General features: G+C 35.4%; 1 protein-coding gene across 3 annotated transcripts in view; it reads left to right on the top strand.

Moving 5' to 3' along the window:
* The window catches only part of ANAPC10 (anaphase promoting complex subunit 10), a 49,705-nt gene that overhangs the window by 8,317 nt on the left and 13,515 nt on the right, over positions 1-27,873 (top strand). For all 3 annotated transcript variants that reach the window (XM_016206922.2, XM_016206921.2, XM_016206920.2), the window contains exon 4: positions 7,222-7,342. In XM_016206922.2, the coding sequence (XP_016062408.1) occupies positions 7,222-7,342 (121 nt within the window). The remainder of the gene's footprint in view (positions 1-7,221; positions 7,343-27,873) is intronic.

Here is a 27,873-nt window from a genome sequence, read left to right as displayed (position 1 = left end):
AGATTTAGGAGTTGTTTATGTATCCTGGATATTAATTCCTTATCAAGTAGGATTTGCAAATGTTTTCTACCATCTGTGGGTTTCCTTTTTACAAAAGTTTTAAATTTTGATGAACTTCAGTTATTTATGTTGCTTGTGGCTTTAGTGTCATATATCATTGATTGGTTATAATTGTTCTATGTTATTATTAATTGTTGTTAATCAGATTTATTTTTCATGTCCAGAAATTCCATTTGGTTTTTTAAATATCTCTCATCTCCTCTAATTTTCATGTTTTCTTTTAATTCTTTGAAGAGATTTATGGCAGACTATATTTTCCATTGTGCTCACAATATTATTTCCTTTTGCACATGCTCTTCTACAACTTTGCAACTACCCAATCAAGAGATGGCATCTGTGTCCTCCATCCCCCCTTGAAACTGGCCAGGCCTTTGTGGATTTCTTGCCTGATAGAGTATGAATGTTATGACGCTGTTATTTCTGTGGCTGGGTCATAAAAAGCAATACAAATTCTTCCTTGTTCCCTCCCTTTTATGTTATTCTCTCCCCTGGTATCCATCTCCCATGCTGTGAGAAAACCCACATCAAATGGAGAAGCTCATAAAAAATGAGCCACAGCCCAGGCCTCAGCTGAGCTCCCAGCTGACAACCAGCACCAACTTGCCAGCCGCATTCATCAGCCACCTTGGAAGCACACTCTCCAGATCTCAAGTGAAGCTGCCACCCCGATGCTCTGGAGCTTCCTCTCTGAGCCCTGCCCAGATTCACATTCCTAAAGAAGCTAATGACTGTTTTTTAAAAGCCATTAAGTTTGAGGTGGTTTGTTATACACCTATAGGTAAATTATAGGTAGATACTTATATTTTCTTTCTTTAAGCCCTTGCCTTTTGGTTCCATCACCTCTGATTTTTCTTTATTATGGGTCACCTTTTCTGGTTCTCGTAGTAATTTTTTTAGTTCTTGTTCCAGGATATGTTTTTATTGATTGTTAGAGACTGGAAGGGGGAGAGAGAGACAGAGACACAAACATCAGTGTGAGAGAGAAACATCAATCGGTTGCTTCCCTTACACGCCCTGACTGGGAATCGAATCTGCAGCCTTTTGGTGTACAGGATGACCCTCCAGCCAGCAGGGCCACCCATCCAGGGCCTTTGTAGTAACTTTTGTTTCTCTTTCCTTTTTATCTTTATTGTTGAAAGTATTACAAATGCCCTCCCATTTTCCCTCCCATTGATTCCCTCCACCCTGTATCTGCCCCACCCCAGGCCTTCCCCTTACCAATGTCTGTGTCCATGGGTTATGCCTATAAGCATATAAGTTCTTTGATTAATCTCTCCCCACCCGTGCCCCCACACCTGCCTTCCCTCTGAGATCCCTCAGTCTGTGCCATGCTTCTGTGTCTCTGGATCTGTTTTGTTCATCAGTTTATATTGTTCATTAGATTCCACATTTGAGTGAGATCATGTGGTACTTGTCTTTCTCTGACTGGCTTATTTTCCTTAGCATAATATTCTCCAGTTCCCTCCATGCTGTCCCAAAGGGTAAGAGATCCTTCTTTTTTACAGCTGCATAGTATTTCATGGTATAAATATACCACAGACTTTTTTATCCACTCATCTGCTGATGAGCACTTGGGCTGTTTCCAGATCTTAGCTATTATAAATTGTACTGCTGTGAACATAAGAGCACATACGTTCTTTCTGATTAGTGAGTAATTTTTGATTGGCTGTTGGATATAGTATATTTTACCTTGTTAGTACTGGATTTAAAAAAAAAAATTTTTTTTTATGAGGATTGGACTTTGTTCTGGCAGGCAGTTAAGTTAGTTAAAAATCAATTTGATCTTTTTGAAGTTTGATTTTTAAGCCTCTTTACAGTGAATCTAGAGTACCCTTTACTCTAGGGTGAGGGTAGCAAACTTTTTGTAATAGGATAGATAGTAAATGTTTTAGGCTTTGCAAACGTTTAGGCTTTAGGTTTTAGGGTGTTCTAACCACTCAACTTTGCCATTGTAGTGCAAAAACAGCCATAGACAGTATGTAAGTGAGTGGGTGTTGCTTTGTTTCAATAAAATTTTATTTATAAAAACAAGTGGCAGGCCACATTTGGCTTATAAGCTGTGGTTTGCTGATGATCCCTGCTCTAGGGCACCAGTTCTCCAACTTTTTGGTTTTAGTACTACTCTAAACTTTTGTTGAGGTCTCCAAAGATCTTTTGTTTATTTTTTATGTAAATATTTACCAAATTATTTAATTAATTTATTTAATTATTTTATTTAATTATGAACTAAAAATTATAGCTGAGGAATTTTAAGGTATTCATTTATTCATCTAAAATTAAATAATAACCTATTATGTTAACAGAAGTAACATTTTTAAATGAAAAATTACTGTCTCTTCCCAAACAAGGGAAAATAGTGAGAAGAATGTTATTGTTTTACTTTTTTTATGGATCTCTTTAGTGTTTCACTTAAGAGAAGACAGTTGGAGTCTCATATATGTTTCTTCATTAAACCTTTTACAACATCCCATGTCAGACAGCATCTGGAAAACTCTACTGTATACTCATAAGAGAATGATCCTGAAAAAGGCAAATAACATCTTAGTATTATTAGGAAAATAGTTGTGACTTTGTTGATTCCCTGAAAGGGCCTTGAGGTCCCCCCAGGTTGTCACTCTTTAAGATCACACTCCTCTAGGGCAAGATTAGCCTTGTGGTTTACAAATCTTGATCCTTCTGGGATCTCAGATGAGAGTCCTAGTTATTTGAAGAGGTATTTGGACTCTCCACTTTGGCTGTTAAAACTCTAATGATTCCCTACCCTGTGTCACCTCTGTTTTGCTTATTGCTTCCCAGTAATTGTTCTTTCCCCAGCAGTTGCTGTTCTTTGCATGTCCTTGTGCAGTGTCACACTATCCATGTGCAGATTGGTATTCATTCAAAGACTCAAGGGAACTCCATGTGGATTTCTGGAGTTTGCCCTCAGTATAGCTCCTTCCTCAACTCTGAGAGACTACCAGATTGGTTTTTCACAGGGCTCACCTCATTCGTTTCCTTTCTCTCAGGACTCATGGTCCTACCCTACCTGTTGTTTAGTGTCTGCAGACAGTTTTCCATGTATGTTGTCTGTTTACTCTAGTTGTTTGTGGTAGAAGAGCAAGCCCTGTAACAGTTATTTCTTCATAGGGAAGCATTCCTGACTTGTTGTTTGTTATGTTTTTGTTTTTAACCGTATCTGCTGAAAAATTTGCATTAAGGTCTTGTATATTCTGTTAAAACATGGTCTTTGTTGAATTAGTCTTCAGAAAAAACTTTCACTTTGACATCCTGATAGCATTGATTAGAAACAAACTTTCACACAGAGAGGGAGTTGTCTACTTATACCAGGAACAAAGAAGAGTGTGCTCATTTTATGTATATAAATTAGTTAGCTTTTTGTTTTAGGAAAGTATGCAGATTTTCTGTTTCTTTTATGTCTCAGTCTCTTGGTAATAATATATCTAGCATGTTAACAGGAAATTATAAACAATTTTATAACTATTTTGTTTTTTAGTTGTAAGTCTTGGACCTCAAGAGTTTAGAGTTACTCTTAATATCCTATAGTCATACAGACTACAAAACCTGGCTCTGCTCCTGGCTGGTGTGCCTCAGTGGTTGAGTGTCAAGCTATGAACTAGGAGATCATGGTTCGATTCCCGGTCAGGTCACATCCCCGGGTTGCTGGCTGGATCCCCAGTAGGGGATGTACAGGAGGCAGCCAATCAATGACTCTTATTATTGATGCTTCTATTTCTCTCTCCCTTTCCTTTCCTCTCTCTGAAATCAATAAAAATATTTAAAACAAAATCTGGCTCTGTGCTTTACTAGATGTGTAAATGAGGACTAGTTGCTTAACTTGATCTGAGCTTCAGTTTCCTTATCTGTAATGTGGGCATAATATGCTATATTAAATAGGAATGAGAACTTCTAGTAACAGAGGTTTTAATAACAGTGTTTTAAACAAGGTGGAAACTTATTTCTTGTGCCTCTTCATATAAGAGGAGCCTGGAGCCTGGCAGTTCCAGAGTGTATGGCGGCCGCACAGTGTCTTGTGGAACCAGGCTCCTTCCCTCTTCGTTCCACCGTTCTTGGCTCACGGGTTCTGTCCTCCAGGCAGCAGGAAGGAGTAGGTGGGAAAGGTAAGGGGTGTGCCTTCCTCTTAAAGAAACTTTCTTTATGTCACTCAATCATTTGGTGTACATCTTACTAGTTATAACTTAGTCTCATGGTCATACCTATCCTTAAGGGAAGCCGTAGAATTAATCTTTTAGCGAGATGTTATAAAGATAAAAGGGAAAGGGGGCTGTTAGGAGTATCTGTCACTAGTGTCTTCTGTTGAAATTTCATGGGTTCCAAATCAGTTGAGAAATTATTCAAGAATCAGCAGGTGGAGACCAAAATATCATTCTTATAAAACTGACAAAGCTGATGTTTGAGGAAGGGGCTTATATCTGCAGTCAAGTGTTTTTTCCTAATATTGAACCTTAGAATTACACAGACTTACCCATCCAGTTATGAAAGTGCTAGACTGAGTAGGGCCTGCCCTTATATTTGTGGCAGGAAGGAACAAAGCAAATGTTTGCTTCCTGCCTGCAGCTCTTTCTCAGCAGAGAGGGAGTTGGGTGAGACAATAGAGAGAGGCTGGGAGTGTTACTTATGTCATCAGAAATGGGAAAGGGTTACTGTCCTCCTTCTCCCTTCCTCCAGTGCCTTTTCCTAGGAGTTCAGCAGGGTGTCTGGCATATAGAAAGCATTCAGTTTATGGTGATTATTATTATAATGGTGATTTGAGCAATTTGAGTGGCTGATAGTATTTCTCATAATCTGTGCACTAATCTTCCCACATGCACTGCTATTTTAAATTCACCATGAGATAAATTTATAAATAATTTTAAAAGGCTTTATGGGTACCTTTTAGAGTAATAGTTTTAAACTTTTGGTGATGTCAGTTTCCTTTGCACATTTAATGAATCAATGTATATAGCATAAATTATACATATGATTTCTGGGGATACATGGACCTTAGGATAACATCCTATGTTGTAGATAAAAGTTAAAGAAGTATAAATACTTAACATATATTAGTGTAGACTGGTGTCAGTGACTGTTTAATAACTACAATTAATAGGAAGGTGATAGTTTAAGATTGTGTGAGGCAGACAGACACATGTTTGAACTCTTACAATGCTCACCTACTAGCTTTTTGACCTTAACCAATTATTAACCTGAGTATTATTGTTTGTTTTTTTAATCAGTGAAATGAAAGTGATAATACAGGTAGCTCCTATGTCACAAGGTTGAGGAGTAAATAAGATAATACATGTAAACTATTACTTCTGGGCCAGGCACAGAGTATTCACTTGCTGTTTGCTGCTGTTGCTGTTGTTTTTTACACTGATTAGTATTGTTATTCTTTGCCTTTCTAACCTCACCCTGATTATCTTGTAGGTCCCAGTGCTTAAGTTATTCTGAATTTAACTTGGAGATAAAATTATTCTGAGCAAAAAGCTTGGTCCTTTAAATCTGCTTTCATTAAAAAAAAGAAGTCCTTATGAGTAATAGTCATGATCTTTGATCTTTCTGTAATAAGAGAGACCTTTCACTGCCTGCTTATGGCTCATCAGGGAAAAGATCTTTTGTGTGCCCTTCAGAATTTCCCCTTCTTCCTTCGCTTCCTCTCATATTCCTTCCTGGCCCTGCAGAAATAGAAAGATGTCAGTTTGATACCTCTGGCCTCTTTTGAAAACCTGGTAATGGTATTTATCCTGTCAGCAGTTCTTGGGTATTTAGCATTTTACATCTTCACCTGTCTTTTTTATTTGAGGGAAAGTCCTTAACTTTCCCCATTTCTTTCTGATGAATAGCTTGGTCTACAGAAGTTTGGTCCCCTCACTAAGAGCTGAAGATCCCCTGCTGTTTTTATAGGTTGACTTTTGACACAGACTACTTCTGTTCAAGGAGCTCATTGTTGTTAAGTTAGTGCCAGTTTATACCAGAACTTAACTTTTAAAGCATGTTTAAATGGACTTCTTAGTGGTTTTTTTTGGGGGGGGGTTGATGTTTAAAATTGTCTATTTTTTTTTCTAATGACCAAAATAACATGCTTATTGTAAAGAATTTGAAAAAAACAACATATAGAAGAAAATAAATATCTCCCATAGTTGCACCCCACCAAAATAGCCACTCTTTCCATTTTTGTATGATTTTATGTAATTATTTTTCTGTACATATATATATATGTTTATATGCCTTCAAAATATTTTGCTTTCCCCAGAATTCAGTCTTTTTGTATATACTGTTTTGTAATCCATTTTTTTTCTATCTAACTCTGTGTGATTATTTTAAATAGTCGTATAGTGTATCATTGAATAGATATAATTAATACCCTATTAAGATGGATATTTGCATCTTAGCTGTATTGTTTTTTAGTGCATTCGTAGAAGTTGAATTTGTGGGTCAAAGGCTGTGTACATACTGACTGGCTATGCAAGTACCTTTTTCTAATCAAATTTGGGTTTTATCAATCATTTTACTATTTTGCAATATAATAACAAAACTGATGTCTATGTGTGCTTTAAATTCTATTTCTTTGGTTATTAGAATTTCAATGTATTTTTATGTTTTTTAGTCACTTGCATTTTTCTGAGATTTTCTGTTATATAGTCAGTCTTTGCTTACCTTTTTAAATATGTATACTTTTAAAATAGAATTTTATTTTTTGCATTAAGGAATAAATTATACTTTTTATTTTTTTAAAAAAATGTTTTCTTTTTGCTAGACTTATTTTGTCACTTAGCTATTTTCAAGTATTAACATAGGAAATTAAGTAATTAACTACTGAAGAAAGCTATGCTTGTTAGAGTAACCTTTTTGTCTGAAATACGAAGGAGAACTAAAGTCCTCTGCGCTTGCTTATGCTCTAAGGTGCCTATTTTGGTTTAACTGTTCCTTTGCTCACATCTTGTTCGTGACCTTGTTCTAAATAAGCGATGTCTATATAAGTAAAATGTGTATCTATGTTTTTTACATATTCTTAAATCATTGTTAAAAGTAAAGAACACTGGAATTGTTGATTTAAATACTCATTTTAGCAAACAATGATTTTTAAAATCAGAAGATAAGATGTTTTGGATAAAATCTTTCCATATGATAAAGGTCATGTTTTTATTTTACTGTTTTTAGGAGAAAAACAACGGTGAAGACATTATGTATTTATGCGGACTACAAATCTGATGAAAGTTATACTCCAAGCAAAATCTCAGTCAGAGTAGGAAATAATTTCCACAACCTTCAAGAAATTCGGGTATGTTTTCAAATTTTAAAATATATATGTTATCCTATAAGTCATGCTCTTTAGAAGATGGTCATACTTGACACTCAGAGAGATTAAAATGTTAATACAGAGGTGGGTAAAAGTAGAAAAACAGTCATTTGTATGGAAAATAATACAATAATAAATAGATAATAATATAAGAATAAACTCTGTTTCATTTACTCATAATTGTAAACTTATTTTTGCCCACCCCTGTATATAAAGTAAAATTGTTGCTATTTAAGAAAACATTTTTAATTTATTATAATATTTTAAATTTTCTTTTGAATTCTGTCACTTTTATTCCCAATATTTCATTATGGAAATTTTCAGACATACAGAAAAGAGGAAGAATTTTATAGTGAATTCTAATATGTTTACCTCTTAGATTCTATAATTGCTAATGTTTTGTTATATTTGCTTTATTATAATCTATTAATCCATCTAATTTTTATATGTATATCAAAATATCAGAGTAAGTTGAAGGTATCTGTACATATCACCACAAATACTTCAGCATGATGCATGATACCTGGAGTTATTAATATTTGCTTAGGTTCATTTTTTAAGGTAAAATTTATATAAATTTTGCTCATATCTTAAGTATATTATTTGGTAAGTTTTAACAAATGCATACATCTGTGTAACAACAACTCCTATTAAGATATAAAACAATTCCATTACCCCAGAAAATTCCCTCATGTCCTTTCCCAATCTCCATCTCCATTTTGCCCTCAGAGGTAACTGTTGTTCTGATTTTGTGTGTGTGTGTGTGTGTATGTATGTATGTATTCATTCCATAGATCATTTTGCTTATTCTAGATAGAATGTCATATAAGTGGAATCAAACAGGGTGTAACTTTTATGTAAGGCTTCTTTTACTCAGCCAAATTTTTTTGGATTCATCCACGTTGTTGCATGTATCATTACTTCATTCTGTTTTATTCCTGAGTTGTAGTTCATTGTTTGGATATACCATAGCTTATTTTTCCTCTGTATATCTTTTTGAAGCTATTAGAACAGTGGTTTTATGACCTGAATTTTTTTAGTTTTAAAATATTTACATTTGAGAGATATTTTCAATGATTTTGAATTGTATACTTGTGAAGTTCTGGACCTTAGCATTGTTTCTTGTCAGAACAATCATTGAGCTCAAATAATCATTAAAAGTTTTTAAATTCATTGGTTCTGAGAGATCTGGGAAGCACCTATGATTTTGAAAGACTTTCAGTTAATTTGTGGCCTGGACTCTTATTTGACTTAATGTTTATATTAAAACCCTGTCTCTACATTTTGTATTTATCACATGAATGGGTCAGCGTCTTGAGAAACTGTTTGGGAGCAGAGTCACCTTGTTTTGGTTTAAAACTAAAGATTTGCGCTATAATTCCTTAGGCAGGTTGGAGTATGTGGAGCACTGGAAATGAAGTTTTGGTTGAAGACGTGCATGGTATATGTTTGAAATGGTCGCTAGGTGTCACTGTTGTCCTTTAATTATAAGTCTCGCTTCTTAGTAAGCTCGAGAACTGAAGTCGTCTTATAAGGTTGTACTAGTTTTTCTTAGAGAATATATATAAAAAATTCTTTGATACATTTTTGGAAATGTACATCTTATACATGATTTCTGGATTTATTTGTTAAATATATGTTTTGTATTCTGTTGTAAATTGGAGAAACTTTATGTGACATTTGGATCATTGTGGAATACTTTTAATCTAGTCTTTGCTTCTATGATATTTTTTAAGTGCTAAAACATTAGCCATATAGAATAAGGGCTCTTTTAGGTAGTGTCTTAATTTTATTCTAAGTGTGTTTATATTTCTGTGTAGTGACCACATAGCCTCATGAGACCAGTAATACTAAATATTACCAGGTGATAATGTAAGTTGTTTTCCTGAAAAACTTAATGAACATAGTGCTTTTCTGCCACAGTTCTCACTAAGGAACCATAATTCTTATATTTTGCTTTAAAATATTAGTGCTGCCTTTGCAGTTCATGATATAAAGGATACTTCATCTTTTAATTATACATCTTTATATGTGATTTATTTTCCTTACCTTTTTCCCTTATAAGTTAAAGAAATAAGAATCTCATAACACTTTGTTTTTTAAGGAAATATAAGCAGATCATGATTTTATTTCTTACATTACTCCTCTGTAAGATCTCAATTGTTATTTTTAAAAAATATTTACTTCTTCTAACTCAGATAGTAAGTGATTAAAATAATATGAACTTTGAGGTTTTAGAGCCATCATCTCATTAGTTATAGGACTGATTTAACTGAGTGGAAAATCCAACTAAATCTTTTTATATTTTTCCATGGATGCTTGCCCACTCGAGGGTGTAGTGTGTATTGGCGTGTTTTAATAGGTTTTCCTTTTTACTAGAAATTATGGATTTGTTTACTTGAAACTCTAAAAACCTATTTTCTGTAATTTTATTGATTTGAGTAGTAACTAAAAAATTTTTAGTTCAGGGTGAGAAAAGCTAATGGCTACCCTATTTATCCAAAAATTACTCATTTTCTGTCATATGCTTTCCTTCATTTCAGTTCTGAAGCCTGACTTTATATCTAGATCTTTGTTACTGTTGTTGAAAAAACTCTCTGAAGAGATCAGTCCCTTCCTTTACTATTCTAGAATGCATATGTCAACCTCTTTACTCTCCTCCCCCCAGCCCCTGCCCCACCCCAGGCCTTCGCCACATTGTTGTCTGTGTCCATTGGTTATGCATATAATCTTCCTGTATACTTTAAATCATCTCTAAAATACATATAATACTTAATACAGTGTAAATGCTGTGTAAATAGCTGTTACTGTGTTGCTTAGGGAATAATGACAAGGCAGAAATGCTGTACATGTTAGGTATAGAAGCAACCATCGGAGGCCTAACTACATGGTACATATTAGCAACAACATAACATTTTTCCCCCCAAGTATTTATTTTTTGATTTTTTTATTTCAATCCTGGTTGGTTGAATCTGCAAATGTGGAACTCCTGGATACAGAGAGCTGACCATATTTTTCTTTTTAAAAACTATTGTAGAAGTATTTGTACTTAAATATAAAACTAAAGTGGTTTATTAGACATACAGTCACAGCTCTCAAAATTATTTTCATACAGTTCTATGAAAAACAACTTGTTAAGTAAGGTTAAGCAGATATTTTCAGCATATATGAAAGGTGTCCTTTGGTTCATTGTTAGCATTTTGCTTCTAAAATTTGTCATCAAATTTTGTGGCAAAAGGATAAAATATTGATGGATCACAAGACTGAACACAACTGAATTTTAAGACTTGTTTTTATCTTCAGATAATAAAGCTGTTATCAAGTGTTTTTTTTTTAAAGAAGTAGCTTGAACAAGTCTTCAATATTAAGAGAGCTGTAACTATATTTTCCTTTCTTCCACGTAAACCAGCCTTTTGCCTCTCTACCTTGTATATTAAATCAGTGGCCTGGCTATGGGAGTCCATATATGGTACTTTGACAGGAGTGGTTAATAAGTCAGCTCTTCTATTAAAATAACATTTATTATTATAATTTGAGCTCCATTAATGTGTGTGGTAGAATAAGAAGATGCAAAGGCTCTGACTCTGTCAATTGATCTTAACATTTACTTTCTTATATAGGGCCTGTTTTAAACAACTTGATATAAAGTGGAATGATTTAGGCAGCATCTACAAACATAAATTGATTTGAGCGTTTAATTTATTGACTTTTTGGAAAAAATGGTTTTTATTGAATTGAGCTAAAAGAAAGTATTTTTTAACATTGGTTTTTATAGCCCGGCTCGTGTGTCTAAGTGGTTGAACAACGATCCATGAACTAAGAGGTCACCGGTTGGATTACCAGTCAGGGCTCATGCCTGGGTTTCAAGCTCTGTCCCCAGTAGGGGGCATGCAGGAGGCAGCTGATTGATGTTTCTCACATTGATGTTTCCGTCTCTCTATCCCTCTCCTTTCCTTTCTCTCTAAAAATCAATGAAAACATATTTTTTAAAAATTAGTTTTTATAGCTCTGGCCTGGTGGCTCAGTTGGTTGAGCATTGTCCTGTACATCAAAAAAAATGTTGTGGGTTCAGTTTCTGGTCAGGGCACAAACCTAGGTTGCGGATTTGATCCCTCGTCAGGGCATGTAAGGGAGACAACTGATTGATGTTTCTCTCTCACATAGATGTTTCTCTCTCTCTCCCTCCTCCTTCCCCTCTCTCTCAAAGTCAATAAAAAAAAAAAATATCCTTGGGTGAGGATTTAAAAAAAAAATTAGTTTTTATAACTAACGAGAACATTTTTGGAATGAGTAGAGAATGTTTTGGTGTGATACACATAATTTTTAGGCCACAAATGTTATTCTCTCTTATCCTTCTCTTAAAAGTAACATATGCAATTAAAAAGTTATTCATAATTATATACATTATTTCTAAAATGGAGTTGAGATAACTATGCATTTGGGCTATATTTCCTTTTAAAACTACATTATTTTGTATAATAGAATATCATATATATTTTTAAGAGAGAAATATTCTTGTATCTCTTGTGGTTTTTTTAGACCATAAACTTAGACTGTAGGTTTTTAAAGAACTGTAGTTTGGCATTCCCATACAAGAGAGATTGGTGCTTTATTTGGTAAATATTTATTTGGGGCCTGCTAGGTGCCTGGTACTATGTTAGGTACCGGGAATACAGCAAATACAGTCCTCGTTTCTGCTCTTAAGATAGGCAAGTAAATATCAACAATTACAGAGGTAAATACAGGGGCTATGGCAAGATATGGAATATTAGAGCAATGATTTAAAAAGTTTTTCTAAAAGAGGTGATGGTTCAACTGAGTCTTAAAGATAAATATAAAGCATGCTGGTGAAGAATGAAGTGGAGGCATTCTAAAAGGGGACACAGTGCACATAAAGGTGTGGAAGCCTGAGAGTGTGGCATGATGACAGAACTGCAGGTAATTCAGCATGCCCCAAATGAAAGAACAAAATAATTCTCCAGAGGAAGAGCTAAATAAAATGGAGATAAGCAATCTATCAGATACAGAGGTCAGAATACTGACAATAAGGATGCTCAACAGCATGAGAAAAGGAGTGGAAACTATAAAGGAAATGATGATGTAGAAAGTAAACAAGGGTTAAAGAACCTATTTGAAGAAATAATGGCAGAAAACTTCCCCAACCGGGTCAAGGAAAAAGTCACACAAGTTCAGGAGGCACAGAGAGTCCCAAGCAAAAAAAAATCCAAAGAGGCCCACGCCCAGACACATAATTAAAATGCCAAGAATTCAAAACAGAGAATCTTAAAGGCAGCAAGGAGAAGCAATCTGTTACCTACAAAGGAGCTACCATAAGACTGTCAGCTGATTTCTCATCAGAAACTCTACAGGCCAGAAGGGAGTCGCATGGAGTATTCAAGGTAATGCAAAACAAGGATCTGAAACCAAGACTACTCTCTCCAGTTCTCACTTAAAATAGATGGTGAAATAAAAAGCTTTCCAGACAAAAAAAGGCTAAAGGAGTTTATCACCACCAAACCAGCATTGCAAGAAATGTTAAAGGGACTACTGTAATAAGAAGTTGAATTAGAGAAAATGAGAAACATAGGCATAAAGAAATAAAATGGCAATAGATAAGTATCTATCAATAATAACTTTAAATATGAATGGATTAAATGTTCCAATCAAAAGACATAGGGTAGCTGATTGGTAAGAAAACATGACCCAAATATATGCTGTCTACAAGAGACCCACCTCAGAACAAAAGACTCACATAGGCTGGAAAAAGAAAACACTTCTGGAGGACTTGAAGGGAGAGACCAACAGTAATACAGTCATAGTCGGGGTGTTTTAACACCCCACTGACTTTACTGGATAGATCTTCCAGACAAATAATCAGCAAGGAAATAGTGACTCTAAATGACACACTAGATTAGATAGATTTAATTGACATTTATAGAACATTTCACCCCATAGCTGCAGAATATGCACTCCTCTCAAGCACACATGGGACATTCTCAGTGATAGACCACATGTTAGGACACAAAACAAGTCCTACAAGTTTGAGAAGACTGAAATCATATCAAGCATGTTCTTGCATATTTACACCATGGAATACTATGCAGCTGTAAAAATGAAGGATCCCTTAGCCTTTGAGACAGCCTGGTGGAACCTGGAGAGTATTATGTTATGCGAAATAAACCAATTAGAGAAAAACAAGTACCACATGATCTTACTCATAAGTGGAATCTAATGAACAAAATAAACTGATGAACAAAATAGATCCAGAGCCATAGAAGCGTGGAACAGATTGACGAATCTCAGAGGGAAGGCAGGGGTGAGTGGGTGGGTGGGGATAAATTAACATTAGAATTTATATGCATATATGCATAACCCATGGACACAAATAATAGTGTGGTGAAGGCCTCTGGGGAGGGGTGTAAGAGGGAGGGGATCAATAGGGGATAAAAGGGAACATTTGTGATACTTTCAACAATAAAGATAAATTTAAAAAAAGAGAATATGATGTCACAGAAGCTGAGGATGGTCAGGAATATAGAGTTAGGGACTAAAACATTTTCTTTATAAGCTTCAGTTAAGTGTGTTTTAATAAGCAATTTATTTAATGTAATTCTGAACTAAGGTAGTTCTTGAAAGTAGTTTAATCCCTCTTTGGTGTAATAGTTTCTAAATTTGTAGATTTGAGACTAATGAAATTGTTTTAATAGCAGGAATTTCAACTTTTCCTACCAGAGTATTTGTGCCAAGTAAGAAGATTCTGAAGGGGATTCTTGTTTCATAATGCTTCTCATTGGAAGGTTTTGTACTACTGATGCACATTTAAGTAAAATTTGAAGTTGGTGAGATTTCTTTCAAGAGCATTGTGCTGCAAGGTCACTTTTCCAAGTGCTCTTTAGCAGCCGTTCTGGAAGAACTGCACTGTTCCTTGTAGACAGTGTGAGAGTAGTAACAGCCAAAGGCAAATAAAATAAAAACAAAATGAAAAAACTTGTTATTTAACCTTATGGCAGGATATAATGCAATAGAAATATGTACTTACAAAAGGGGAAGCAGACATGGTTTTAGAGATACAGATTATTAGCCTCTTTATATAAGGAAGGTCTACTGAGTGAGTATGACCAGTTGAGCAGGGCAGGGCTGGGCACTTGACTGAGAACCTAGCACAGTGCTGGAAACAGTAGGCACTTGAAGATATACCAGCAGTCAGTCCTTAGGCTTGCCACTGATCCATGCTTGTTTAGTTTCCTTCAAAAAGATTATCTGTGCAAATTCAATTCCTTCTCAGAAGAATAAAAAATTTTTAAAATTGTGATACAATAACATTTACCATCTCAACATTTGTAAGTTCAGTAGTATTAAGGACATTCACATTGTTGTGTAACAGATCTCCAGAACTTTTCTTTCATCTTGCAAAACTAAAAATCTGTATCCATTAAACAGCTCTTCATTTTCCCCTCCTGTCTGTCCCTGGCAACCATTATTCTACTCTGTTTCTATGAATGTGATTACTTTAGATACCTCATATAAGTGCACTCATACCACCGTATTTATCATTTTGTAACTGGTTCATTTCACTTGGCACGATTTCCTCAAGAAGGTTCATTTAGCATGTGACAGAATTTGTTTCCTTTTTAAGGCTAAATAATATTCCATTTTGTGTATAATATGCCACATCGTGTTTACCCGTTCATATGTTGATGGGCACTTGGGTTGCTTCCATCTCTTCACTACTGTGAATAATGCTGCCATGAACACAGGTGTGCAGAATCTCTTAGAAACCCTGTTTCAGTTCTTTTGGGTGTACACCCAGGAGTGGGATTGTGGGATCATACAGTAGTTCTATTTTTAATATTTTGCCTTTCTCAGAAATATGACTCACAAGAAGTAGGCAAGTTAGCAGCAAGACTTGATGCAGATAGATAGTGACGTGAAGAGGGTGGGTAAAGTGAAGGGCCATGGACAAACCCAAGTTTTAAAGTTAGAAGGGTAGAAGTATAAGGTACGGGACGAGGTAGGATGTGTGGGATGAATAGAGGGATGGAGGGACAGAGGCATAAACAGGAGGGGAAATGGAGTTGGACAAGTGGCCTGTGCCCCCATATTCTTCATTTACTGACCTCTCTCATACCCAGTTTTCTTTATCCAAGGTTTCCTTGGGTATATGACCTTTTCAGTAAGCCCTCTATTCCTGTAGAAACTGTTGAGTGAATCTTTATTCTTGGCAGCTAAAATGGCCCTGATTAGAATGGTAACAGCAGCAGAAAGAGCTGCTTGCTGAAAACCACCTGCTGAAAACCTGTATCATGATGATTTTAAAGTATATCTTATTAGAAGCAAGCCCACCGAGGACCTTCATTTTTTTTCTCAGCCTCTTATTTTATATGTGGTAAGTGAAGAATTAATCTTCAAAGATTAGAGGCAAATAGTTGATTTAGTTGATTTTCTTTTTTGATGGGACCAGTGCTGCATTCAGAAGAGAAGAATCAGCATGTCAGTTTTGATTTAGATTCAGTGGACCATCATAGAATTGTATTTTAGTTATTGTGTTCACCATTACTTGTATTCATTGTTACCTCTACTATTTATTAAGCACTTTCTGCATGCATGTCACTGTGCTAAGCAAGCATTACTCACTATTTCATTTTGCCTCTCCAAAGCGCAAGTGGTGGTCAGATGTAATTACTATCCCTATATTCAAATAAAGCTGATAATTAGGTTAAATGAGCCTTTTGCTATATGGCTAACTCAAATGTAAGAAAGTTAGAGGTGAAAGAAACTAGAATTAATGTAACACCACAAGTTCGTACTTTCTCCAAGGAGACAACTACTATTCATTTTGAGCCTTTTTTGCACATGGGAATGTAGGTCCATTGTTGCCAATTATACTTTTTAAAGGGAAATCAGAAATCTAGATTTCAGTGTTAAATTTCCCAATTTTAAAAACATGCTGGGCAATTATGGTATGTCCACAGGCTAAATGTGGCCAAGGGCCACCAGTTAACAACTTCTAATCAAGTATAAGTCGATTATTATACAAATGAGAGAGAGGCTAAGTGTGTCCGTTGTCCAACGGGAAATGAGTGGTATAGCTGGGAATCAACATGCAGTTCATATTCCTTCATTTTTTCCCCTTAAAGTCACATTAAATTACAAGTTACCAAAACATTTCTTTCCATTAATAAGGAAAATTGAAGTGTGTAGCTGAGGAAATGAGCTGGTGAACGATGGGATAAAGTAACTATAGATTTTTGAAATGTATTTTAAAAGTGTTTACTATTTAAATGTATTCTATTGAAAATTGATTGATACTTGTAATGCTAATGCTTTTGGCGTAAACATTTGGTAGATCCAGACAGTGGGTGTTACTCACTGCTAAAAAGATGAGCGGTCAATCTATGAAAAGACACAAAAGAACCTTAAGTGAATATTACTAAGTGAAAGAAACCAATCTGAAAAGGCTACGTACTGTGTAATTCCAACTATGTGACATTCTGGAAATGGTCAAAGTATGAAGACAGTTTAGATCAGGGGTTGCCAGCAGTTGGAGGTGATTGGGAGGGATGAATAGGCAGAGCACAGAGGATTTTTAGGCTATTGAAAATACTCTATGATACTGGTGTGGTACACACATGCCGTTATATATTTGTCCAAACCCATTAAATGTACACTACCAAGAGTGAACCTTAATGTAAATCCCGGGCTTTGGGTGATGATGATGTGTCATGTAGGTTCAACAGTTGTAACAAATGTATCACTCTGGTGGGGGATGTTGATAGTGGGGGAGGCTCTGCTTGTGGGGGCAGGAGGTATATGGGAAGTCTCTGTACCTTCTCAATATTGCTGGGAATCTAAAACTGTGCTAAAATGTAAAGTCTTTTTTGAATAAAAGGACAATATAGGCATTCCTCACTTTTTGAAAGTATGTGTTACTTCACTTTACTTTCATGAAAGACCTTTGTCAGTACCTGTTTTCACTAACCAAAAGAAATCCAAACAGAATTTTTACTTTCAGGAAAAAAGACGAAAAACAAAAGTGGGGTTCAGGGTTTGTTTTGCAGAGAACATTTTAAAGAGGTAGCACATATCCTGGGCAGCAAATGTGGTCCCACCAAGCTCCTTCCCGGGAAACTCTATTCAGCATCTCTCCATCAAGCCCCATAGTGTGAACTGTGTCTGTGAGAATCTGCGCTGTATCCCGATTTATTTTGTGCATCTGTTAGCAAGATGTGTCCTCAGGTATCAGAAAAGTCGGAAGAGAGCTCATAGGGTGTTGTGCTTAGAGAAGATAATGATTAAAGAGATTGTAGTTTACCTTGGGAGAATCTAGGAGACTCATAACTTGCCTCTTGTCGTGGACCAAAGGTGATGAGCTCAGGTTAACTTAGCGAATAAGAGCAAACAGGAATGAAGGGAAACCTCTGCTTGCCTTCACTCTCCTACTTCAGTGTTTAAGGCAGTTGGTTCACACTGAAGGTGATAAAAGGATACAAAGTCAGTTATTCTCAGCTAGTTTGTAACATCTCTAGTTGTTAAACGTTAGCTTTATCCATTTAAAAATTTTATCATTTCTCAGAAAATTAGTGTAAGGCATCGAGAGGTGTTTCTGGCTTTAAAAAACGTATTTTGTATGAAGAGTTGCTTTGTGTTGAGAGGATTATCTAAGGCAGATATGGAATTCAAATTTGAAAAGATTCTGTTGACTAAGATCAGGATGATCGGTGGCATGGAATTATCATGACTCATTGAACTCCATTTAACCTGAAGTTGTAGTCATTTGAAACTTGCTGCGGTTCCCCTAGAGTCATATTGTACTAACATTGTACGCGGAGTTCTGTTAACCTTGGCTTATGGGGCAGAAACCCTGTCTGTTTCACAATCTGCAGTCTGAGTTTTGAATAGTGTATTCAAAATGGGACAGAAGGATGCGACCTAAGCCAGAAGAGGGAACATGTTTCTAGATTGTCTTTACCACATGCTGCTTTAATTGTGGGTTTTGGAGTCTGTCAGATCAGAGTTGGAATTTTGTTACTATCAATTCTTTATTTTGTTATACAGGGCAAATTTTTCTGTTCTTTCTGAGCCTCTGTTTATGTACTTAAAAACCAAGAACCACAATACTTATCTTGTTTGGGTGGTTGCGAAAACTAAATGAGGTAAGGTGTGTAAAAACATCTGTAACATACCAAGTGCACAGTAGGTTTTTCAGTCAGTGTAAGTTTGTGTACTTCTGTACTTTTTTTTCTCCTTTTGTTTTTGGCTGCTTGCTTTGTCCTTACTCATTCATGACTGCACAAGGTCAGACCATGCTAGATAAATGTGTCTTATCTTTATTAGGCATGTTCTAGTAACAGATAGTAAATAGTTGTCTTGGATTCAGTTCCATACTGCTGGATCTAAGCATGAAGTGGTTTTTTGTTTTTGTTTTTTAAATTGATGTCGATACTTGGCATTTCAGTATCAATTGTGCAAAGTTGGACAGAGCATACAGCCTAGGTGGATTTTCTAGTTATTTGTTTTTTATTTTAATGACATTTCCATTGGCATTGGATAAAATATATGGATTTAATCCTTTGAAACTACAGTATCAGTGGCATCATTATTGTGTGACTTTTGGAAGTGCAATTTTAATTTTCCTGATATGACTCCATTAATAGCATAAAATCTGTTTGATCATGTTAGCCCACTGTATCAAAATATTAGGTCCCTCATTAACTAAGGTAATAGTTTACTAACTTGGATACTTCCTTTGATTTTGGACTCTGTTCTTGAAATTTTTTTGTGCTTATGGTATTTATTTTGATTTGATTTATATAAAATACAAGCAAAGCCCAGTTGGGCGTGGCTCAGCAGTTGAGCATTGACCAAGGATCCAGGAGATCACTGTTCGATTCTGTCAGGGCGCATGCCCAGTTTGCTGGCTCAATCCCCAGTCGGGGGCATGCAGGAGGCAGCCCATCAATGACTCTTTCATCATTGATGTTTCTGTTGCTCCCTCCCTCTCCCTTCCTTTCTAAAATCAATAAAGATATATTTTTAAAAATAAAATAAAATACAAGCAAAACTGACCTAAGATTGATGACTCTAAATTCTACTTCTTAGCCCTAATACTTGTTCTTTTAAACTAATACAATAGTAATGATAACAACTGTGTAGAGTAGGGGGTATAAGTGGGCTTTAAAAAAAAGAAGTTATTTATGTACATCTTAACTGCCAAGCCAATATTTTCAGTAAAAGCTCTATCTTAATTGCACAAGTATTTTTATGAACATTTCCACTAATCAGTGAGTGAATGAAGCCCTGAGAGTCACCCTAGCCAATCTGAAGGCTCTCATAGCAGCGAATTTGAGAGTAGTAATTGAGTTTTGGAAATGCTCCTGTTAATAGGCATTTGCTTTTAGGGCACTTTAACCTACCAATTGAACAAATTGCTTCTGTTTGAAATTTATAAAGCAAAAACAGAGGTAATCGCAATACAATTTTTGCTGGGATACATGTTGTTGGTTCACTAGATCAAATTGTTTTGAAAATATTACTATATTAATTTATTCAACTTGTTTTTAAAATTCTTCTTTGCAAAAAATTTATATATCTTGATACTTGTAGTACTGATAACTTTTCACTTCTTTGTGGCCTAGCATAATAGACAATACTTTTAGCTTAGAACCTGGGAGTATTGTGTATCACAGTTCGGATGAGTTTGTGTATGGAGGGAGGTAGTTAATATATGGGTACACGCCTGTGTGTGGAAGATCATATATGTGAGGGTGAATTTCAGTTGGAATTGATAAGAAAAAACTAGAGTATTGTCTTACTGTTAATAAAACTTTAGTGTTGATACAATTGTATGGCTATCAAAACACCCTTATTCATTCATTCATCCCCTCCTAGTTGTTTCTCAGTCAATAATTGAGTATTATTCTTTTATAGAATGGTTTTGAAGCTTGGCAGAACTCTATGGTCCAGTTATTATAAGATGATCCTGGGAGATAATTGAGGATTATCTCATGTTTTTCAGGCCAGATGATGTTGAAAGACCACAATTTAGCAAACTAGACAGATCCGGTTTCAAAACTCAGTTTTGCCCCTTGTTAGCTATGTGAAACTTAGGGACACATGTAGCCCCCTTGAAACCTCAAGTTCCTTATATATAGAATAGGAATAGGAGTACCCAATGCTCGTTTCATTGGATTCCTGACACAAGTAAGATAAAAGTTTGCAAAGTACTTATTCATATTGCCTGCCACATAGTAAACACTCAGTTAATGCAAATCCCCTTTTGTGTTTTTTAAAAATAAGTAATATTTGACAATATAAAGATACTTTGAATATTTGAGGTAAAATATAAATTTATTTCCACATTAATTTTTAGGAGAGTCATAGTGCTTTCTGTACCTCCAGAGAAACATTGATAAGAGCACTAGATATTGTATACTACAGGATTCTCGTATTCCCCCCCAACTAAAAAATTATTTTAAAATTTTCAAAAAATTATTTCAGTTACAGTTTACATTCAGTATTATTTTAATTAGTTTTAGGTGTTCAGCATATTGGTTAGACAATAATATAATTTGCAAAGTGTTCCCCCTGTTATTTCCAGTACCCAACTGGTACCATACATAGTTATTACATCTCATATTCTTTATTTAGTTGTAAAAACCATATAGGCAAATATAAGCATAATAGCGAATTCTTGTTTTTAAAACTTCAACATTTTTATGGTAAACTTCCATAAAATAGAAATTATGTAAGTTATGTATCATTACTTACAAATTAATTCAATTTGAGAAAAATACAAAGTTTCTATCAAATAATACATCACCAATTTGGGGAAAATGACATTACTTTGGTCTCTTAAGATAAATCCCATTAGATACCAGCATTGTCATGTTTCCAAGGTTAATTGGCTGCATGCAGTTATAGGTTATGAAGGGTCCCACTTGAATAATTCACCAAGCCATCAAGCAGAAAGACCAATAGTTCACAGGACTAATTGACCTTGTCAGTATAATAGAAACACTTACAAATAAAATTCTCTTTGCCAACAACATTGCAAATGAAAACCCCAGAAGAAACTGTTATGTCCTGTAACTGTCCTGGAATGCTATGATTCAGTTACAGGCTATGAGTGGAGGTGGGTCCTGGTGGGCAGAAGTTGTGGGGAGGGAAATGTAAAAGATAGGGGAAAATTTTGGAGGGAAATTAATTAGGCGAAATGTTAGAGAGAAACACAGAGCTTTAGAAATGATTTTAAACATCTTCAATCTCCAAAGAGTAGTGTCTTTGAATTTCTGTAAAAGTAGTGTCTTTAAGTTCATTATATTTTCACCCTTCTTGTTCTGTATCTAAGCCCTTTTGTATAGATTCCGTAGTCATTATTGCAGTGAGCTGTTTTCTGAAAGGTAAGAACACAACTTTGACAAAGCACAGTGCTGTAATGAGGATGCAGCATGTTTGTTGCCCTGCAGTCTTGCTTCATTTACCAATATATGACAGATACTGTCTAAAGCATCATTTTGTCCTTGAATGTAAAATGCCTATTTGATTGTTTATTGGTTGATTGGTTGGTTGGTTGAAGTTTGGTTTGTGCCAGAGTCAGGGAAGGGAGAAATGTTGGAAGAGACACAGAGAGAGAACAGTCACTCTCTAGCAGATTTTGACGATTGCTTTCTCTCTCTCTCTCTCTCTCTCTCTCTCTCTCTCTCTCTCTCTGTGTCTCTCTCTCTCTCTTTCTCTGTCTCTCTGTAATGATACAAACCATGTATTTTATTAAAGAACCCTCAGAGCAATAGATCAGTCTTTCTTAAAGAAAGCAAGTGTTTTCAAATGCTTTTAAGAAATTTAGTGAACCACTATCAGGGCTTGGTCTTTAAAGGGGGGGGTGGAAGAACTTTAGCTTAAAACTCATTTGGGGATAGGAGTACCCAAAAGTAAGCTAGAGAAATTGTGTAGCAGATATCGGCCTTCATTGTAATACAGTAGAAGGGTGATCACATTCCTGTTGCATTTTCTTTTTTTAAGAAAAGCATCTTTTACATTGTAAGAAAGAGACAATCAAATTGCTAAGTGGGCTTCAAAAATAGTAATAAAAAAAGATTTATAATGGAAAGAATTGATGGTATATTTCACCTAGAGTAAGAAAGACAATGTGTAATAAGGGATTTTGTGGTTTTACAGCTCAGTGCATGTGTTTGAAAGCTGTTCTCTCAGCAACGTGGGTGGCAGGTTATGCTACCATATAATGTATTGTAGTTGGCTCTCCACACTTGTCAGGGTTAGTGTTCAACCATTCGGAAAATTTTCCCATTGTTCTATCATGTGAACCAAGACTAGTGTTGAATTCCCAATAACTTACAAAAAAAAAAAAAGTTTAATTAGAAAGTTTGAAATTTAATTACATCTTATTGTTTCAATACAGTGCTACATATATTAGGATTTTATCTATTTTTGCAATTATTTTTCAGTCAAAAAGATATCAAAATCAAGACTTCATTCTTTTTAAAGTAGTTTTCACAGAAATCTGTACACTGAATCTTGCCCTTTTTTCTGTATTAACACTCTGTTTCCATCTTAAGCATTTTGCTTTAGATGGACCATGGCTCTTGGCAGCTAGTGCATTTTTAGCAAATAATACTGTTTCTAGTAAGGGTTGCAGAGAAAAAAAAACTTAGTGTGAGGTCCTTGTAAACTGAACCTTTGGAACATTACTTTATTTCTTTTTTCCCCCCTTTTGTGCCTCTTCTCTATTTGTGTAATGGTTATAAATTACATCCTTTGAAAAGAAGAATTAAAAACATTTTGTTTTGTTATTTTTGTAGTTGATTTTTTTTTCTTTACCTGTTATTTTAAAGATACACAGAGAAATAAGCAATTATGGTATTGAAATTCCATTGTGCCAGCACCTCCAGAGCATAATCCAAAAAAAACAGAAAATCGCCTGCTGGGTTGTCTGCAGTATGCTTGTGTGAACATCAGTGTCTGCTGTTCACACATCATTTTTTTACTGAAAGTTCCTTTTGGAATAAAGACTCTGTGTTTTCTGAGTGTAGTGAAACATTTGTTGGTCCTTATATTTTAAATTTGTGAGGATTTCTGTTTATAGGCTTAGTTGTGATAGATGTATATTGCATGATTGTCACTGGCACATCAAGAAGTAGAGAAAAGGCTTATATCTTTATGTACTATGAAACAATGAAAAACTTTAAATGAAATTATAAAGTATTAAAGGTAAGAAATAATGAACTTTTTTGGATATATATGTGTGTGTGTGTATGTGTGTGTGTGTATGTGTGAGAGAGAAGAAGGATTAATTTAAATTTTGACTTTTACCCTTTAAAATCTATTTTTTTATAAAGTGAAGTGAATCTAGGTGAATATAAAAATATAAAATTGTCCTGTATTCCACTTGAAATTCAGATACTTAAATATGGTGGCTTCTTGACAATATTGAGTTAGTAAATTTTTTCAGTTGACCTATATAGTTAATCGAGGAATGTATTAGAAAGTATATTATGGATCCTTAGATAATTTTATTATTTTTAATGTTATTTACGTCATTCATTTTTATTCTTATTATGCTGCTGGATATCATAATAGACACAGACAGCAAACCTGCAAAATGTAGTCCAGTGTGTTGGCAGTCTGAACCTTTCAGTCAGACTCATGAAACATCAAGAAGAGAAAGCACTTACCAGATAGTAGGGCACTTCAGGTGTAGATTTGGTGAAGTGGAAGTTGATGCCCAGTCTCCTTTAAGGCTTCTTTGAATCATTTGACATCATTTGTTTTTTCCTTAGAAACTTTCCACAAAGAAGTTACACTCGTCTTTGCAGAAACTAGGTTTTTACATTTGAACTATGAATTTTACTCTGAGCTTCTTAATTAAAAGCACTTTTACATTTCATAATAATTTTATCAGTCTTTTATTTACTGTTTCTTCTGATTATTAGAATGAGGTTACTGTTTATGTGGGACCAGTTACTACTACATTTAGTCAATAGGTCCAGTAGGCAATGATGCTTGCTAATCTCTCACATGGTCTCCTCAACTTGCTTTTCATTAGTCGTTTTAACCCTTCTTTCAGTCATAGAGATGGAAAAGATTGTCATCTAAATAAGATATATCTCACATGTGCCTCCAGGAAAGGGAAGTAAAGGCATGAGTTCCTTAACGTGCTAGTTTTATAAGGGCCTAAGGCGCCCGAGTCTCCTGATTGCCAGGAAGCCTAATTGCTCACAGGGCAACTTGGCACACTGCCATTTCCCTACTGGGCTGTCTGCTGGTGCTTGTGAATAGAACAAGAATGTCTTTGCTTTTCTGCTCAGTCGTCACTGATTGCAGTTTGAGGAAACAGGTTAACATTTTTCTCAAAATGATAGTAATTCACATCAAGATGAAGTCAAACTCCATAATGTCTAAGTAATAAGTAGTGGAGTTAATTTAGTGCTTTTAAAAATTCATGTTAAATAAAATTCATTACTTCTTACTCCAAAATATTCATTTTGTATAATTCTCCCTTAACTATTCTAGACAGATGTTTTAGATTTGGATAAATGCTTAAAAGTAAGTTATGAGGTGGTTTTTTTGTACTTTTATAAACAAAATTCGTTATATATATGAGTTATGGGACCAATGGAAATCACAGATCTTGCAAGCAAAATGTATGTGTATTGGTGGGGAGGTTAGTTCAGCTGTTTTGAAAACCTGTTACTGAGAACACTAGAGATGTTTGCATTTAATTTTTAATATAACTGGAGGTGTGTATTGGGTTTTCAACTCTGCCTAGACCTGTAACGAGCACTTTGTGTGTTCTCATTGTCATGCTTTACTTCTAGGTCCCTTAATTAATAGGAAACAATGAGTATCTTGACACTTTCACCTCTGTTCTTCCTGGTCCCCTTCAGAGTTCCACATCTCTTTAAAGCATATATAGGATTATAGCTTTTTGAATTGCTGGTATTTATTCACTTGTACTAATATCAGAATATATTCTTGTCTTATTTTTATTTCAGGCAGACGTACTTGAAGACTACTTTATTACTTTGAAGTTCAGAGTTTTGGCAGGGAAATTATTTTCAAATCCTGGCTTCATGCTGCACTGGCTAGGTAACCCTCAGCAGACTATATAACCTCTCAGAACTTCAGGTCCCTTAGCTATGAATTAGGGATGTGGTGTTGGGATGGTTAAAACAAATTTATGTTGCCCTGGACAGTGTGGCTCAGTTGGTTAAGCATTGTCCCATGCACCTAGAAACTTCCGGTTCTATTCCCGGTAAAGTTCAATTCCCCATAAGGGCACATGCCCAGTTTGCTGGCTTGATTCCCAGTAGGGGGCATGCAGGAGGCAGCCAATCGACGTTTCCCTCTTTCTCCTTCTCCCTTCCTCTCTCTCTAAAATCAATAAAAAACATATTTAAAAAAACAAAAACAAAAAAACCCAAATGTATAAGTGCCTGGCATATGGTAGCAGCTCAGTAAATGGTAGCTGAAAGGAACAAGACCTTGAAAACTGGTAATTTTTTTTTTTTAAATTTACTTTATTGTTATAAATATTACAGATATTCCCCCCTTTTTTCCCCATTGAGCCCCACAACCCCACATCCAATGCCCCACCAGGCCTTCACCACACTATTATCTATGTCCATGAGTCATGCATAAATGCATATAAGTTCTTTGATTAATCTCTCCCCACCCACTCCCCCACCCCCACCTTCCCACTGAGATTCATGTCTCTGGATCTGTTTTGTTCCTCAGTCTATTTTGTTTATTAGATTCCACATGTGAGTGAGATCATGTAAAATTGAATCAGGAAGAATAAAAAACCTGAATAAGCTAATAACAACTGATGAAATCGAATCAGTAACAAAAAAACTCCCAGCAAACAAAAGCCCTGGTCCGGACAGCTTCACAGGGGAGCTTTCTAATTCTTTAAGTTGTAGGGTAAGATAGTTTACCAAAAATTTTTCTTGCTTTTTGAGGTAGGCCTGTAGTGCTATGATCTTCCCTCTTAGGACTGCTTTCACTGTACTCCATAGATTTTGGGTTGTTATGTGTTCATTTTCATTTGTTTCCAGGAAGTTTTTGGTTTCTTTCTTGATCTTATTGGTATACCATTCATTGTTTAATAACGTGCTATTTAGCCTCCATATGTTTGAATGTTTTTGAGTGTTTTTACTGTAGTTGATTTCTAATTTCATGCCATTGTGATCTGAAATGCTTGATATGATTTCAATCTTGAACTTGTAGAGACTTGTTTTACATTTAAGGTTATTATTGACAGATACTTATCTATTGCCATTTTAATTCTTTATGCCTATGTTTCTCTTTTTATTTCTGCTTCTAATTACAGCAGTCCTTTAACATTTCCTGCAATTCTGGTTTGGTGGTGATAAACTCCTTTAGCCTTTTTTTTGTGTGGGAAGCTCATTTATTTCACCATCTATCTTGAATAATAGTCCTGCTGGATAGAGTAGTCTTGGTTTCAGGTCCTTGTTTTGCATTACCTTGAATACTTCATGCCATTCCCTTCTGACCTATAGAGTTTCTGATGAGAAGTCAGCTGACAGCCTTATGGGAGCTCCTTTGTAAGTAACAGATTGCTTTTCTCTAGCTGCCTTTAATATTCTCTCTTTGTCTTGAATTCTTGGCATTTTAATTACGATGTGTCTGGGCGTGGGCCTCTTTGGATTCTTGTTTGGGATTCTCTGTGCCTCCTGAACTTGTGTGACTTTTTCCTTGACCAGGTTAGGGAAGTTTTCTGCCATTATTTCTTCAAACAAATTATCTCTTGCTTTTTCTCTTCTCCTTCTGGCATTCCTATAATGCAAATATTATTACATTTCATGTTGACCCACAGCTCCCTTAAACTGTCCTTGTTTTTTAATTGTTTTTTTCTTTATGGATCTCTGATTGAGTGGTTTTTTCTACCCTGTCTTCTAATTCGCTGATCTGATCCTCAGCTTTGTCTAATCTGCTGTTTATTCCTTTCAATGTACTCTTTATTTCTGCTATCTCATTCCTAATTTCCTTCATAGTTTCCATATCTTTCTTTATGTTGTTGAGCATCCTTACAATCAGTATTCTGAACTGTATATCTGATAGATTGCTTATCTCCATTTCATTTAGCTTTTTTTCTAGATACTTCTCTTGTTCTTTCATTTGGGGCTGGTTTTTTTTTGTCTCCCCATTTTGGCTGCCTGTTTGGGTTTGTTTCTATGTATTAGGTAGATCTTCTAGGACTCTCAGTCTTTTTGGAAGGCCTCTGGTGCAGGCTGATGTCAGGTGCAGTTTGTGACTGCCCTGAGTACTCTGTTTGGAGCTATCAACAACCATAGGCTTGAGATCTGCTCTGCTGGGGCTGGGTGTGGTTGGACAGGACCAAAACGCACACCAAAGTCTGCTTTTCCAAGGCTCAGGTCCAGAAGCAGATCAAGCAAAGACTTAAAGCACTCTGAGGTCTGCCTCTGGCTGCAGGCTGACTAATCTGATTCTTTTAATAAGCCTCAGGCTATAGAAAC

This window comes from Miniopterus natalensis, chromosome 4 (assembly GCF_054644295.1).
Source record: "Miniopterus natalensis isolate mMinNat1 chromosome 4, mMinNat1.hap1, whole genome shotgun sequence".
Taxonomy (NCBI): domain Eukaryota; kingdom Metazoa; phylum Chordata; class Mammalia; order Chiroptera; family Miniopteridae; genus Miniopterus; species Miniopterus natalensis.
This window is presented reverse-complemented; position numbering and strand designations above follow the sequence as displayed.